Here is an 18,113-nt window from a genome sequence, read left to right as displayed (position 1 = left end):
CCATATTTCTGAAAAGAGTAGGTAAAGCTTTGATATGAACTCTCTCTATATGAATGCAATACTTAATGTGTAATATTTAGCATTTCCTGAAAATTTTTCTATCACAGCCTAACATGTTTATGGAAAATTGTTCTCATTGTAGAAAGGAGGCCGCATGAACATCCTGAGGTTATCCTATCCATATTACTTGGACTAGTGAAGAAAGTTCTACATCTAATTTTAAAGAGAGATTAGTTTCTACCTTCTAAGAAGCAGGGATTCTAGGAACCACTTTAATTCAGTGATCTTGGCCTTCTCTTTCTCTCTTTAAGTCTGCAACAACTCTGTCTGCCTTCCCTACTAGCTTGTCTTGCTGCTATATAGCTACTATAACGATAACTACTAATAGTTCTCATAAAAGAATAAATCATGGTTGAAAAAGTCTTATTAGAAAACACTAGATATTTTCTGGCCTGTAGTTTATGGTTGCAAATTATTTTTTATCTTGTTATTCTCTGCAATATTTATGTGTTTATAATTACACAGGTTTCACACTTTCTTAAAACTGTTATCTTTTATCTCCCATTTCATCATTAATTAAACTTGTTCATCAGTTCCAGCAAAGAGCTGATCTTGCACTCAGTAGTTGTATGCCCTCTTATAGTTTTCCTTGATTCTGAATACATTTTTTCAGTATTTTTTTTTTCTTGGAACACAATTCTTAGAAAGCATCACTATTTTTACCAAAGTGTCTTATCTCTCTTTTGGGTTGCCTCTAAAACACTAACAGTTTTGTGCTTGCATTATCTAGAAGAGCATGGTCTAATGCCTAGACTCTTGCTTATTTACCTTCTATTTTACTTATATATGCAGTTGGGTTGCTCTTTGGATCTTTCTCATGTAGACCTTTAGGGGAATTTATGAATAGTGGCCAAGACTCAGCTACAAATATTTCAAAATTATTTAAATTATATAGTCTTGCATACATCTCCTGCCTTGCTTTTCTGTTACACTAAATTTTCAGTTCTATCATTAAGATTAATTCTAAGAATGGATTCTCTAATACTGGAAAGACATGTTGATAAATTAAGCAATAAAAATCCTGCTATTTGCCCTAAGTTTCCCATTCCTCCTGTTTGCATTTAGTCTGTATTATTTAAGGAGATTCAGTTCTGGCTATATGATTAACAGCTCAAACCCATATGCCCTCACAATTGTCTTGATCAAACCCTTGCTTATCAATTACTGGTATTTAAGAGGGGTTTTCTCTACGCCTCTTGGTAAACTTGTTCTACAGCAGTGATTCTTAAGCTTTTGCAACAATGGCCCTCCCTTCAACATTTTTGCAACCTTGAATATACCATCATGCAATTGTAAAGATCATAACTTTTTAAGCAGTTTAACCTGCTTCTGTGGACAATTTGACTTAAGGTCATGGTCTAACACTGTTCCATGATCTATGATATGAGAGCCCAGTTTTGTTACACAAATATTATAATCTATCTCTTTGAAGGAAAAAAACCTCTGTATCTAGGGCAACAGCTCAAGAGGAAGTTTTACATTAACAGTATTTGTAGAATTCTAGAACTCTTTATAGCAAAATCAGACAGCTATAGTTCCCCAATGCACATACAGGAACAAAGATGCAACTTTGTTTTATACTACAGCTAATCATGACTTAATCACCTTCCTACCAATTTGCTGTGGTAATTCTGTCCTAAACTAACATCTTACATCAACTTTGATTCTGCCCAATTAATATTCCATCAGCTTTTATCTTCTCTGACCTAGCCAACACAAATCCTCTTTTTCTTCTAAATATGTACCACTGGTATTTATGGTCCTGTTGTACCCATCTCAGATATGGTGTTCTATGATATGGTGTTCTCAGGTAGCTGTTAAAATTTGATAAGCACTGCTACATTTTGTGATTCCTGTTACACCAGACTCAACCTTTCTAATGATCAGACTGTTAGCTACTGGCAAGTTTAATCCACATGCCATTTGCTACTAAGTCAAGTGTTTTGGAGTAATCTACCTATGTTTTTGAAAACCAGCTTTTCTAAAGATGCTTCACTAAGCAACTTGCACACCTCCCCAGTGATGTTTGGGTTTTTTCTCAGCAGTTTCCAGTAACATTTACCTTAAAAGTAACAAACCCAAGGTATTATATGCTCCTCATTCCCAAATATAATATCCATATCTTTGTTGCTTAATAAATGACAAATAATAGTATTGTCATGTAACACTGCAGTTATCTGCTAGCCTTTGTCCCTAAGAGACCCCTAGCTTTATAGGCATAACAGTGAAAACTTCAAAATCCTGCTCCAATTCCAGTTTCAGTAATTGTACTCCCCCGCTACTTAAATTTTCTAACTTTTCAGTACAGTTGTTAATTAGCTAATATGTTCTTCAATTCCTGCATGGGAATGTGTAGCAATGTTCTGCACAGTTAAACTGTTGCTCTGTTCCACCTTAGCAGTTCTTGTACATTGAGGGTGAGATTGTGTCTTTTAAGCCATGGCCCAGGGAAGCTGTCAGCACCTGCTGTGATTTGGTTCCTTGTGCGTACCAGGAGAAACCCACTATATCCATTAAGCAAGGGAAGATTACTTCCCTGATGTGCCAGGCCTTCCTGACAGCTCAGCGGGAAAAGAAACAATTTCCAACTTGCTCCAATTTTTGTACTTCCACCAATTTGCATACATTTTTTCTAAATCTGCCTGTCTGTTATGTCAATTTAGATTGTCTTTGCTGGCCAGGTGCATGTCTATCTCTATGTCATTGTAACAATTGACTGAGAAATACTGATTCTGAGTGCTGAATTAAAGCCACCATAGATTTAATAAGTATTGTAAAATAAGAAATTAATAATAAGTAAACTGACAGCTATCTTTCCAGTCTTTTAGCACAACTGATAAATCTTCTGCAACTCATAATGGTTTTATGTTCTTTGAAACATATTCTTTTCCACTTACGTTAAAGATAGTGACAAATTCAATATATATTTGCAATTTTCCAGAGCACAACAGAAAATCGAAGAAATTAACTATTCCAGTTCTCACCTGTTTTGCAAATGCACATTGGATTTCCATCTACTTGTGCCAAGCAGGTTGAATTGTTTATGCATGGATTGTAAGGCAGCTCACAGGGACTGAAGCGCTGGTGGCAGAAGTCACCAGTGTAAAATGGAGGACAAATGCATACAAACTGCCCCGGCTTCACAGATTCAAAACAGGTGGCTCCATTCAAGCATGGTTCAGATGCACATTCATTTATATCTTCACTGCAGTCTGGCCCTGTCCACCCTGGTGTACATGTGCATCTGCAGGGGTGAAAAAAATAAAAAAGAAAAAGATCATTGACATGGCAGAATAAAAATTAACAGCTTGGCCCAATCACTTCCAACCTTTTCTATTTTAAAAATAGCAAAAAATTTAAAACAATATCAATAATACATTTCTGTGACTAGTTTTTCTTTTCTTGGCAATTGTATCAGAATGCATTATGAATAAAAGTTATATTCAGGTTATTATCCCAGAATGTACCTGAGGATAAATAAATAAAAGCAAAAGGACTTATTCTAAGTCATAGTATCACTTGGAGAACTATCTGGTTTAGGAAATGCAGATAGAATCATGTTTAGACCATTTTTAAGATGAAGAAAGAACACAAATTATCAAACATGAAAAGTAAATCTTCTAAATGTTAAGGATTAGAAGGACATCTTTTCATATGTGTGAAACTAGTAAGTACTCCAATGTTTGGGGTGAAATGCATCAGGTAGCATATCCAGTACGTTTAAGAATGTAGGAATCATGAGGGATCCTATTTCATTGGATTCTTTCTCTTTTTTGAATGCTTTTGTGGAGATCTGATAATTATAATACAGGAGAAAAAACTTCAACCAAAATCTAAATTACATCTGAATGTAAGGAACTCATCTACATGAATTAGATAAATATCTTTTGTTATTCAAAATATATATAAGATATGGTTCTGTAAATTCAAAGGAAACAATTTGCTAATGCTTCAAAGCTTGCAGAGCCAAATATCTTCACTAGCTGCAATAAAAGAGGCCTCTATGTACTTGAAAAGTCATACATTCCTGTTACTTTCACTGTAAATAAAATTGAATTTAATTTTATTTTTGCAGATATTTGGCAGGACAAGATACAATATGAAAGATGAACTATTCCAGCTCTTGTCTACTTTGATCAATATTGATTTCAGGCATTAAATCATTCAAATATATCTTCATAGTTACAATTTGATAAGAAAAATTGTTCTTGAATAACAAAAAGGTCGTTTAATGGAGAATCTGTTGTGTGGTTCTGTTCTGTAAGGCACAGGTATTTCTTGCCATATGAAAAGAAAATTTCACCCCCTAAAAGAACCCAGTCTTTTCTTTCAGATTTTTTTTTGTGTTCTGTGTTATTTAGTTGTGGGATACAATCACCATGGCTCATAAAAAGAAATGGATATTACAAAGGAATTTTATTTATACCATTAAAGGCCTGAGTATTTTAGCATTAAGGATTTAAAAATCAGATTACTCTATTTTTCTCATGTTAAAAACTAATAGCTATTACTATCAAAAATCATTCAGGCATTCTTAAAATAACTGACAAAAATCACATTTCAGAACTCATAATTTAAAATACTTAAAACATACTTTTGGAAATATGGTTAAAACCAATTTCTTTTTATTCTCTGCTTATGCATAACAAACATACCTGCTTTTGATATACGTGGCAGAATGCATTTATTATCTAGAAGCAACATCCACTGAATAACACTGCATGCCCAATTAGTGCTTTACTGCATTTTCTCTTAAGTAGTCAATATATAAAAGCATCAGACTCTTACAAATTAGGCATCTCCAAATGTCTCATAGTGAACATAGGAGAACAGTGACCCGACAGATGTTAATTGTTTTGCAGCTGCTCTTTTTTTTTGTTGACTTCTTTCATGAAGTTGTGAATAAATTACTACTGATGCAGTACTACAAATTGGTATGTAGCACTTGGCTATGCTCCATTTTTAGCTTAAAAAGCTCATTAAGTTGAGAGCCTTTCACTTTGTATTAGGAGAACACGGTTCAGTAATGACCTGGTCCAGCTTTATGGACATAACTGAGGTGCAGAGGAGCAAACATTAAACACATTTCATTCCCCTTTTTTCCCTAATGAGTTTCATAACTGCCTTTGAGTTATCAAAACTGTTCTGTGTGACTACAGGGAACACCAGGTCACTGAAACACAGCAGTTATCTACACTGCACAACCAGCCAGTCCTACCCTGGCTTCATGCCAGCTCCCAGCTGAGGTGCAGCAGTCAATATTAATGCAAAGGAGACAATTAATAACAGAGCTTTTTGTCCTCTTTTCTGGATTATTTAAAAGAGTTACTGGAAGCCTCATTAAATGTGAAAAAAATAAAATACATAGAAGCATCTATCCTGAGGCCCAGTTTTAAGAAGCAAGATGAAATTTTGTGTTAATGAGGACAGTTATTTAAAAAAAGGTAAGGAGGTGTTAGGAGGACTATTAAAAGTGAATTATAAATTAAGGTATTATAACTGTTATTCTTGGAAACTACCTGATCAAAAGGCAAAAATCTAAACACTTTTTCAAAATGACTAATTTTTTTCACTTCATCACAAAAATAAAGATGATTTCTAGAATTCTCAGGGGGAAAAAAGGCTAATATATGCTTTTAAGAGTCCATATAAAGATAATGAAAGCTGAATTTCTTTCTATTGTCTTAACAACTTGCCAACATCAGTATTTTTCTTTCCAATAACCAAATCCAAATACACCCACTGATATTAGAAAACCAAATCATGACTCTTTAATGTAAACTATTAATTTTAATAATATAAACCCCATTAACTGCTTAGATTGTGACATGTGTAGAATTCCTCCAACACATATGAATCAGGTTCCATAAGTATTATTTCTTTACTTTCCATACATCTCTCTATAAATTGAAAAGCTTTCCATAGAAAAACAACCAAAAGGAAAAAGAAATGAAAATACACAAATTATATTTATGGTTTTATATTTTCCACCTGTATTAACATTAAAGTCAGAATTAAAAATTGCAAACTATAGTAATAAATTGTATCCAGAGAAGTAGTGTTAAAGTAATAAGTTCCTCTGTCTCCATATGATGAGTTAAGTATTAAATTTGGTTCTTACCTGCTTGAAAATCCTCTTTCTACTTCTCATATTCCAGTGAAATATAGGTGTCACCTGCCTTATATCCTACATTAAAGGTATTAAGGAATTAAAAAAAACAGGGAAGAGTTTTAAGAATATCTAATTGTTGATTTTGGAAAGAAGTTTCTGAGTTTCATCTAGACTCCCCTGCTCAAAATTGGTACAACTAGAGTTTTCTCAGGTCTGTGTCCAGCCTGGTTTTGAGTATCTAAAGGATGGAGACTCCACAACTTCTCTGGGAAATCTATTCCAGCACCTGACCACCCTCACATCACAAAAAAGGAGCATTTTTTTGTCTTCATGTGGAATTACATGTAGTTTGCCTTCTGCCCACTTAATATTTTCCTGTCACTGGATACCCCTGAGAAGAGTCTGTCTCCTTTTTACTTGCTATTTTTTATAAATTTTACATATTGGCAGGAGCTTCTGTGGGCCAAAACCATTTTTTAATCTTGCTAGCTGCAGAGGCAGAGGCAGTCTCTCCTGAATCTTAGGAGTTCTAAAGTGGTTGTCTGTCAATTAGAAAATCATATTGGTGGGTTTATTCCAAACTAGCTCAGTTAGAAGCTCTGGAAAATGCCAAAGCTTAACAAAAGCACATGGTTTGATTCTTGGGGATGGTCCTGTGCAGGAGCAGGACACCATGATCCTTGTTGGTCCCTTCCAACTCAGCATCTTCTGTGATAAGCAGTAATACAGATGAATATTCCAGAGTATTTCAGTATAAGCTATTTTTTCTTTTAGACCTCTTTCTACATAGCAGAAAAATACAAGAAACTGGTGGTTTTAGTCTTCTGTATAGAAAACATTTCAGGAAATATCAGTCAGAGCACTTTGCCACAGATAAAGGTGGTTTTGCAGAAAAAATTATAATATTTAAGAAGCCCCAGAACTGCTTTTTCCTCAGTGGTTCAGTCAAAGCAACAGGAATCCTAAACTCAACCCTCAGCTACAGTGTGCCCATCATTCAACTGCCTCTTGGACAGATTCTTGATAAGAAATGTCAAGACATTCAGTCAAGTTTGGGTCAGCCTGTTAGCCATACAATACATGCAACAATGAGCCATTCTATAATAAGGATTTATGCTGTTTAGAGCATTCAGTCAAATCAACTAACAGCCTGACAAACCACAGTGCTCAGTGACAAATTTCTTCCTTGTAATCTAGAGGCCATTGGATCATCTGAAGTAGAGAAATAAGAGCTTGCTTTCAATACAGGCACAGCTTGAAATTTAGGGCACCAACACACACCACAAAGCTCCAATACACTTCCAGTCACTACAAAGGCTTTGAACACTTGTGTTTCTATCTCTTCTTTCTTTCTACAAACATGTTTTTTTTTTTCTTTCATACTCTGAAAGTTTATTATGGTCTTTGTTCCACAGACAGCTACCAGACCTGTTTCACCAGCTTCAACCTGAAAAAGCTGTCATGAGCTTCTCTCTGAAGTTCTTCTTGTGCTCGTAGTTCTTTACCCTCATATGCCACCCTAAGATGATCTCAAATTTTCACCTATGTCTCTCCTCCTCTCCCCAAAATTCATTTGAGGAATTTTTACATTTACAATCACTACCATAATTCATTCCCTACTTTATCCATAGAGCTCTCCATTTGTAACTAATCAAATGTTTGTAACCAATCAATTAACTGATTAGAGAAAGCATTAACCTGGGCTGCAGTGCTTATGCTCTGATGGAATTAACAATCTTGAAGGATATAGGACAGCAGTGGAGTAGTCAGGACCCTGAATTTTAGGAAAGGAAGCCTTCAGTTGATTAGCAGTTTAGATCAGATTTCAGTATTTGGGTCCATGAGATCCCCTAGGAAACTGCCTTCAGGGAAAAGGGATCTGAACAAAACTGGCAGATATTTAAGGGCTTTTTTTTTTTTTTTAGAGCACACTTCTTGATTTCCCCATGTAAGAAATCAGGTAAAGAAGGCAGAAGACTAGCATGCCTTAGTAAGTATCTCCTGGGTAAACTGAAGTACTAGAAGAAAATACACAGGCTAGGAATAAGGGACATATACCCTTGTTATGGTATGTGGGAAGATATATGAGATTATGGGATGTCATCTCCATATGTAGTAGTGGCATTAGGAAAGCTAAGGCCCATTTGAAGCTTAATTTGGCAAGAGCTGCAAAGAATAAGAAAGGATTTACAGGTATGTTTGCCACAAAAGTAAGGTTAAAGAAAACATACTGCTGCAATAAGACAGGAAAACTGGTGACAACCAACAGAGAGAAGACTGAGATACTCAACATTATTTTTTGCCTCAGTTTTTACTCTTAATCTCAGGTCCCACCTCTCTGAAGCTCATGCTAGGTACTGAGGGACTGAAGTCCTTCCCATCCTGGGAGAAGGTCAGGTTTGAGGAATTTGAATATACCTAAGGGCATGGAACTCCATGAGGTGCACCCCAGGGGCCTGAGGGAACTGGCTGATTTAGCTCTCTCCAAAGGATTAATCAGTAAGTAACCGATGACCAATTTGTCCATCAGAGAGTAAATTGATAGGTGAACATAAATTGCAAAAATTATACATTAAAGAAAGTCCACCTGCCTTTATCTGCTATTTGGATAAGGATATGAAGCTAAAATTAGGGGAAAAAAAATTGTTATCTTTGTCATACTCACATACCATTTTTTAATTTAACTTAGATGTAGATACTGGCTTATGGGAAGTATCTACATCACCTGCAGTCTACAAGTTGAATCTGAAGTGGTGGCTAAAAAACCATAAATTAAGTACTTGGGCAATGGTACTAGGTAATAACAGACATAAGCAGATATTGACCCCAAACTGGAGAAAAATTAATTGTGAGGTACATAGTTGGGAAGAGAGATAAAAAGATTAAGTTTCTGCTACTCTATTAATGTTGTCTAAGGGTGTCTTTTGCATGTTTGATGCATACAGAAAGCCTTCAAAGGGCTTATGTTTTCATTTCCTTCCAGTTCGATTGCTTCAGACTTTTAATTGTTGGTTTTTTTGTTTTTTTTTTTTTTTTATTTTAAAGATATACTTTATTTGTTCTGTATACTTTCCTCCCATAATTCTCTGCTCATGTTCTTCCATTTGGTAACAGTAACTAAAATTTATTCCTGATGCTCTCTGTATTCAGGAACATTACATTACAAAAAAACCCCAAACAAACATACTTTAGAGGAACAGATAGAGAAAGTTGTATTTGTTTGTTTTCCATATATTTCTTCCTTAATTCTCTATTTGAAGCTATGAGTTCACAAAATCACAAGGTAACATTCAGCTCAATGAGACAGCAAGCTATATTTCAGCTTCTGCTTTAAGCTCTGTTTGAGCTGCAATGCACGCATTTCTGTTTCAGGAAACAGAATTTAACATGCTACAAAGGGTATTTATACTTTCAACTCTTTTTTTTTTTTTCATGCTGTTGCTTTATTATTTTCCATTTTCCTGAACCAGAATATAAGATACATCTTATATCAGGCTGGATGTAACTTTCAGACTACTGGACCCCAGAGATGAGGTACACACTCATTTTCTTTTTGTATCAAACTCTTTCCTTATTTATCCCAATAACAGCAATTTGTCCTGTCTACAAGGCCAGATAAATTTACATTGTTATCTGTTTCAGCCAGTGAACATTAAAATAATCAAAAAATCTCTAGTCAAACTATCTCATTTGAATAAGTGTTTGTGCTTTAAAAGCACAAGTGCTGAATATTTTGAATACTTTTTATTAAGAAAGACAACAAAACATGTAAAAACTGTAATAAGCAATTATTTCTGTTATGTGGGAGGATCACTTGGGTCATATGGCCCTGAACCAGAAAATAAAACATGTTTGGTATCAACAGTCTAGTTCATAGACCATTATCATGGGGAAAAACATTGTTGAAGTTCCTTCCCATCAGTCTTGCCTACTTAAATTCCTATTTTAGAAGCAATAGAAATTAATTTCAAAATACAAAAAAAATTACCTCCAATGTTTGGGTGCATTTTTTACTCTTGCTGTATAGTTTTGGTTATTGTCTAAGGTGTTAGAAAAACCGTTTGCCATCTTCAAGTTTTTTAAAATAAATTATAATAATATCTATGAATACTGAATCATCCCTTAAAATATGGGAACTTCCATGTCCCAAACTTACCATGACATACAAAAAGGATATCATAGTAATATGAAAATTTTGGAATGTAGTTTAGCAAGTTATCACACAACAGAGGGTGAAGAGAAAGAAAGGTCTGTTTAAATTTGTGTCCTGTGTGTCAAACAATTTTCTGAGTAGCAGTATTAATTTCTTGAATTACTGCAGACCCCCACAGAGAATGTTCATGCATTTTGGCATGTGAAGCTGCCCTTTGAGTAACATTCTCTGTTACCTAAACCCACATTAGACTTCCTTCTGTTCCTGACAAAATGAAAAGGGAAAAGGACAAAAATGCCTTTTTATCTTACCATCTCTGGTCACTAACACCAAGAGCTGCATTCTTTGCCTGTGTAGCTTTCATCACTGAACAACAATCACTACAGCAGCAACAAGGTAATTCAAGATTTCACCATACAATCTGAGAGAAAATATGTAATTTGCAGCCTTTATAACAGGCAGTGTGTCTCCAAAGGTGTGACAAGGAGAAAACCCTAAATTTGGGAAAACTGAGCATCAGTAAATCAATGCTACTGTAAACAGTAAGTAAATGATCTGCCTGCAATATCCTGGGTGGTGCTGATTCACTTTGGTAGAGAAAAAAAGAGAAGTATTACCTCATTCTTTCAAGAATCAGATGGAATCAGTTGTCATGTGGTTTCCAAGTAACAGCAAGTTAATCTGTTAGATTGAGATGTTGAATAAATCAGCTATCAGGATGACATTCCGTCTTTCAAGGATTTTGAATAAAAGGTGTCCTTCTTCCCAGTTGCCTGTTTGCTTGTGCTCCTCTCTGTTAATTTAATGCTGGTCTTTGATGACAACTGGGTTTATTGCTGCACCTGTGGAAACTGGTATCTTCAGCACTATTTCCCCTTGGAAATCTCTTCCTCTACTCAAGATTGCTGTGCAAAGAGCCTAGTTGTTATGGAAAGCAGCTCAATGCCTTTCCTCAGTTTTTATTGCTCTGATATTTTCTGAGAGTTACAGGTAACTCTTACCGTATTTTAGTATTGATTTTGAGGCAAGTCCTCTTTGACCTGAGAAATCTGAAAGGAAGAAAATTGCTGCACTGAAAAAGTAGGAGCTATCACCTGAATGCAGGTAACAGCTCCTCCAGGAGAAACATTTGTTAAATTTGGGAAGTTTAGCAATGCAGCTTTAGTTCTGTCAATTGACCTCAAAGCTCTTCACCATTTATAGAGATTACACTGATGACAGAAAAGAAAAAATGAACTCTTTGGGTAGAGTGCTCACAGTGGAAGGGACTTTGGCTCAGGGGGAGTAAAGGAGAGCCTTTCTGGTCTGTGCCTTCCAACACAGGAAATTAAAAAAGGCCAAATAAAGGTGATTACAATTGCAATCTTTATTAGCAATAATTAGCATGGCAACATGAAGGGCTAGATAACATGCTCCAACTTTGCAATTTTATGAAGCATGAACAATACAAATCTAACTGTGAAGATAGATTACCTTGACATTTGGAGAATTGGACATGAGAAAAATTGAACATAATGCACATCAATCCTAAAGTCTGTGCAAATGACCTCGCATAATTATTTGAAAGGACGAGCAAAGAAATGTTTATCTCCTTCATATTGAAGTTTTTGAACGCTTCAAGTCATTTAAGCAAGACATCTCTATCAGTTTGGGGTTGAGGGGGGGACAACTGCTTCCAATAATCTACGGAAAATTTTTCAGAATTTTTGATTGACGTTTACTTAGGTTCTACTCAAGTTTCAAGGAAGAGAATCATAGAAGAAAATATTTCTATGGCTCAGTCTGACACAAAGCACTATCTGATCCAAGAATAGAAGCAAGAGTATAAGAAAACATTTATTTGAACAAATGGACTAATATTTTACTTCTATTTCCCTTTTTTCTTTTTATTTATTCCAAACATAGAAGACATTGAATAATTGATGCTTAGAACCAATTAGATGCCTATAAAAAACTGATAACCAAGGATAGATATAGTATTTATTATGGTAGAATATATTAGATCATCATGACACCACTCAACCATATAGTAACTATACTTATATATTTGAAGAGAACTATTGAAACATTTTCAGTACTCAGCAGCAGTCATGCCAACTTCAACATTATAACTCAGATTTTCAAAAGAGCCTGTAAAAAATAAAACTTGAAAAGGCTAGAGAGTGTCATAATTAATACTGGCAGTCTAGAAAATACTTTGTAGAGAGATTAAGAAGCAGAAATGTCTCTGTTTTCATATTTGTTACTAGAATAAGAGAAAGGAAAGAAAAAAGGATTTGCACAAACTGCCCTTCATTAATATGCCAAATTATAAACTTTTATCATTCACCTAACAGGGCAAGAGGATTGTAACCTCAAAAAAATACCAGAGGCAATAACATTTCATCTTTCAAGACTAAATTTACCAAAAATCACCTAACACAGATCTTGATTAGTTTAGCCAAAGAATATTTATAGTAGCAAACCCTTGAAAATTTTTTTCAAGGAGTGCTACAATTTCAAAGCATATAAACAGTAAAAAAAAAAAAAAAAAAAGAAAAAAATAAGGCCTCTGCAAGCAAGGCAGTGCTTCTCAAAGTTATAAAAAACAGACAAGTAAACAAACATATATATCTGCCCTGCTTGAATACTGCAGTAACACATGAGGTAACTATTTTTCTACTGCAGATTCTGTTAAAAAAACGAAATTTGACTTGTCGTGTCCTGGCAAATAGCATTTTAAAAAATAGCTTTGTCCTTATAAAGATTATTGTTTTGATATAAGCTATAAAAGCAAACAACAAATATTATTTTCAGTTTGTCTCCAACAGTCAGTTATGTCTTTATCTACCTTTGATATCTACTGTTATATAAACAATCCAACTTTCTTCTACGGGTGTCTCACTGAGTTATTTCAATAGGGCAAACCTATGAAAATTTTATGATTATCCCTTCAAGACAGGGAATGAACAAGTCCAAGAGACCTACATATAACAATGCTTATGGATGCTCATAGACAGCTGTGATTTTTTGTATTCATAGTCCCTTTTCTCCACCTGTGACCTTCAAAGATAAAGGCTCACTTCTTTAACTCTGATAGATTTTTTTCATATATCCAAACTGGCATTTAGTAGAAGAAAATATGATGGTTACTGGTCCCAAATTAGTCTGCTTGCTACTGCTGAAGAGTGAGCACTGTTTTATAGAGAACCTCCAACAGTCTACAATCTGTAATTGCAGTCCAAATAAACTCCTATAATGCTTCTATTGATCTAACAGAGCACACAGAGTGTAAATCCCAGACAAATCCAAAAAGACAATTAACTAAAATTTTATTACCTATAGAAACTAGTGGTGGGGAAGCCAAAGTTGATTTTCTAATTGTGTTTTGTATAGTTTACTTATACTAGAACTATTTAATTTATAATTTTTACATGTGTACATGTGTTTCATATTCTATTGTCATATACAAGCAATTATTTCTAAAATCCAACTATTTTATCTAACTCATAATTTTTCAAAATTGTTTTTTCTAAATATATAATAATGCTCTTCTCCAAAACCAATTTTTTAATTCCCATCCTATTCTATTTTTTTTTAAGATATTGTGACTTTTATGCTCTGAAAATAATTCTCTACTTCAAAAGAAAATGCCTCATAATTGAAGATGAAACCTTGGTATTCTTTTGGCTGTGAAGTCATTTCAAGACAAAATAAATAAATGTAATGTCTTGACATTAAAACTGACACATTTAATTTACAAAAATTTTGACCCTTGACCACGTTAGAATTGCTGTAAGAACATAGGAAAAAGGAACAATGCCTGTGAAAGCAATGAAAACTCTTCCAAGAAGTGAAGCATAGATTTTACTAATGACCTCTGAAGTCAAAGGAAAAAGTATAGTTTGTATAATAATGAGAATGGGATCTACACCCTGTCCTTTTATGTGGAACTGTTTATTACTGATTCTCTATGGTTCAAAAGGATATAATGTCAGCAGCAATGCCCATAATCCTTGAAAAATTTTGTTCCTTTGTGCATGTATTAGACATTGCTGATGCATGAAATATCTAATCTGTAGCTAACAAAGACAGATGGTTTTCCCATTCGTTTCTAATGAGCCATTTTTAAAGTGTCAGCAGCATTTTTTGTTTATTTGCTTGTTTAAACTTCCTATTTTATTAAGGTTTTCCAAATTAACAACGTGCATGTTCTTAAAAGGAGCAGTTAAATGAAGGGCAAAAGAACAAGCAGGAATGAGTCTATTATGAATCATGTGCAACAGGAGCATTATAATATTAGGATTAGAAATAATGAGGTAGTGAAATCTGTCTTGAAAACTTTCTTCAGACATTCTTTTTTGTGCATTTCCTATCTTATTTCTATCCATTCTGTTTTTAATTCTCACCATCCCACACATCATCACATCCCACGACATCTCATCCAGGATTATTATGTGGTGGCAGCATTTTTGTTATTGACCAGAACTGTAGCTACAAAAGACAAGCCATTGAATTTCAGTTTTAGTGTCATTGCTACATAATGCGATGAGAGGATGAATTATGTTGAATATGGTCTTTCTGTCCAGCAATTCATCATGTTTTGTCTATGAGGGTGTTATGGTAGCTCTGAAGTCTTGCTAAGGTCAAGTGAAACAGTCCTCTCATTATCTGTCAAGCCAGTCATCTCATTGAGTGGTATCATCAGGACAGCTTCCCCCTTTGTGAAAACATTCCCCTTAGCACCTTCTTTTCCATCATGTGTGTGGAAACAGTTTCAAGTGTTATTTGCTCCATCATCTTTCCAGGGACCAGGGTGAAGTTAACTTGTCCACAGTTGCCCAGATCCTCCTTCTTGCCTTTCTTGAAAGTAAGAGTAATTTTCTCCATTCCTAGCCTTCTTTTTTTCTTCCTTTTTTCATTCCATTCTCTGACATTTTTCCATAACTTTTCTTCTGATCCTTAAAAACCTCTCCTTGTCACCCAGATTTTTTAGAGATAATCAAGAGCGGCCTCACAAAGTCTTGAGCCATTACCCTCAGGACTCAGGACATCTCCTATCAGGAGCCTGCAGCTGAAAGTCTCCCAGCGTTTGCCATCACTCATCCTTCCTTCTGATGCTGCCCTGTGACTCAGGTTAAGCTGATTGAGATGCTTCACTGGACAGAGCTTCTAGTTCATCCTCTGGTACCGTGTCATGAGCCTACTCTGTAGTGGCAGAGCTCAGGACAGGAACCCTCACCCTGCTGTCGAGGTTACAGGCTCCTAGCCTTCATTGTGACTGAAGTCTCCATTTCCAAAATCATATGCAAAGGCCCTTCCTGGTTCTCCTTCACTATGTCTGGGAGCTCAGGTTCTTGTAATTGTAAGATCTTGGAGAGTATGATATTGTCCCCAGTGCTGACTGCCTCCTGAAGCTCTTTTACTTGGCAACACAGATCCTCCTCCAGCACACAAGGGCTTCCTCCCTTGTATGCTGGACAAGGCAAGGACACTATCTACTGATCCCAGCCACAATAAGAGATTCCAGACATTTCTGCAGCTCCAGGCCTACAGAGCTGCATCCTGCCTGAGGAGCTCAGTCTGGTTTGAGGTCTCTATTGGGCTGATCTAGTTACTCCTGTGGATGGTCAGTGACAGTGCCCTGCAGCACCTCACTACCTAAGCACACAGTGTCCTCAGTAGAATTTCTGGCCCCTTCTACTCTGTTGGCTGTGCTCTGGGCTTGGCAGTCACATACACTCTTTCTAGCCTTTGCTGAAAGCATGCTTGGCTGTCCTTAATGTGGAGTCAGCTGGAAACAAAAAGCTTCAAGTCCCCATAAATCAAGGAAAGTTGGCAACAAAGCTTGTGGGACACTGCTGCAGCTTGTTAGCAGTCACAACCTTCTGTAGCTATCCCTTCTGGGGAGTACCAGGCACCCTGAAGCTCTTCAAAGTTTCACAGTAGTCCTCTGATGACCCCAGGGGTTCCCAGGAAGCTTAGCATATCACAAGCTAGAGCCCATAAACTGCTGTGCAAACTGCTTTGGTTGTTAGCTCTGCTCATGTATTATTAGTACATTATTTGCAATGGAAGTGTTTAACTGCCCTACAGCAATGATAAATTTGAGTAACTTATATTGCATTTCATATACTCTCAAAGCTATGCTTGAGGTACTTATTATTTTAGAAACTGGTTTAAACTCCCTCCATTTAACCCGTGAGTTCATCGAATGATCATTTTGCGTCTCTGGGTTTTTGTAAACAAAATACATTAGAAGACAATTTTTCAAAATCTGTTCCCTAATGATTAAATATACAAGGTGGAACAATGCTACTGTTCAGGAAGAGAAAGTTGATAAGCTATTTTTGGAGGTGGGGAGGGGAGGTATTTTCCAGGTACTTACTGTGTTTTGTTTCAAATTTTAATATTTCATAGGGATTTTGAACAAAAATGTTCTTGTTCTTTGAGAAGATTGTTGAATTATGGCTAAAATATGCCCTAAGGAGTGCAGAATGTCAGTGCAGAATGTGCAGTGACTGTTAGATAATGCTGAGGTGGCACAGCAATATTTTCTTTTTTTGCTAAAGGCAATAGAAACCCTAAAGCTCATTTCACTGCAGTATAACAAGAAGCACACTACACATTTCGAGTTGTTAGCAGTATTAACAGAGAAGAGCTATAAAACACTTGCTATCTGTAGAGGAAACACTTGTTTATGCTTTCACACATTTCTTTAGCGAATTCATTAGTAAATTTCCTGATTGTCCATATAAACTTTTAAAGATGATTTTGAGTAAGAAATATGTACATAACTTGGCACTAGGATGAAGGGAAAAACCCTACAAATCTGAATGAAAGATAAGTCAGAAGTGCAACAGACAAATGTCTTGGTAAATGTCTCTATAGCAAGAGAGGAAGAATTGGCCAAAGAATCCTGAAGAAATGACACATAAGAGTTGCTGCTTGCAATAAGATACTTAAGCATTTGGCATCTGGGATCATTGAATAACAAGGTGATACCCATCTATGGGAAAAGCTGCTTCTTGCTTTGGGGGGCAAAAAAAATAAGGAAGGGTACAGCAGTAGTTAAAAGGAATGTGAGTAAAAACAGAAGGCACACTGAACACAGCATATAATCATATCATGACTTCCTTTAGAATTCCATGATATTTTAAAGCTCATTCATTTAGAAATGAACATATCTTTAAAATGCACTGTGTTAATAGGCATGCTTTTATTTATAGATCTTTCAGATATTTACACATCCTGAACTTATGAATCACCTGCTTCCACAACCCAAAATAAATTCTTTACAGAAGGGGAAAAAAGAAACAAAACAGTATGCTAATTTTCTGTAACAGTGTTTTAATTTAGGTATGCATGAGACTGAATAAATCCTAATGACTTAAAACTGGTCTTTTTTTTGAGAGCTTAGCACAGGTTGCACTAACAGAAAACCATTTTAATATTCTGAAAAGATGTGGCTTAAAATGTTAAGTAGCAAAGGGGGAAGCAATAGGGCTAGATGTTGTACTTGGAAATGTACTGAGAAAGTAACAACAAGGAGGCAGGATAAGTCCAACTCTGTTGACAGCACGGTTATCTAAGTTGTCAGTTGGCATAAATCATTATCTAAGTAAAGACAAAGAAGGATGATCATGGCATGGTTACTAATTGAAGAAGCATTGCTAAAGAAGACTAGCACAGTTTGAGATGAGTTCTGAAATCATGCAAAATAGCCTCTTCTATGAGCACAAATTACTCTTTCAGCTGGAATCCGAAGGGAGATAGGAAAACTATGGCCTCCTACAGGACAGGATAAAT

The 18,113-nt window shown here is 35.6% G+C and overlaps 1 protein-coding gene across 1 annotated transcript in view; it reads right to left on the bottom strand.

Moving 5' to 3' along the window:
* The window catches only part of EYS (eyes shut homolog), a 704,955-nt gene that overhangs the window by 426,287 nt on the left and 260,555 nt on the right, over nucleotides 1-18,113 (bottom strand). The window contains exon 23 of the mRNA XM_054280634.1: nucleotides 3,045-3,304. Within this exon, the coding sequence (XP_054136609.1) occupies nucleotides 3,045-3,304 (260 nt within the window). The remainder of the gene's footprint in view (nucleotides 1-3,044; nucleotides 3,305-18,113) is intronic.

This window comes from Melozone crissalis, unplaced genomic scaffold (genome assembly GCF_028551555.1).
Source record: "Melozone crissalis strain CALT ecotype California unplaced genomic scaffold, PUWL_Pcris_2 ptg000027l_1, whole genome shotgun sequence".
NCBI lineage: Eukaryota > Metazoa > Chordata > Aves > Passeriformes > Passerellidae > Melozone > Melozone crissalis.
The sequence above is the reverse complement of the archived record's forward strand: the minus strand, read 5'-3'. Positions and strand labels throughout refer to the sequence as shown.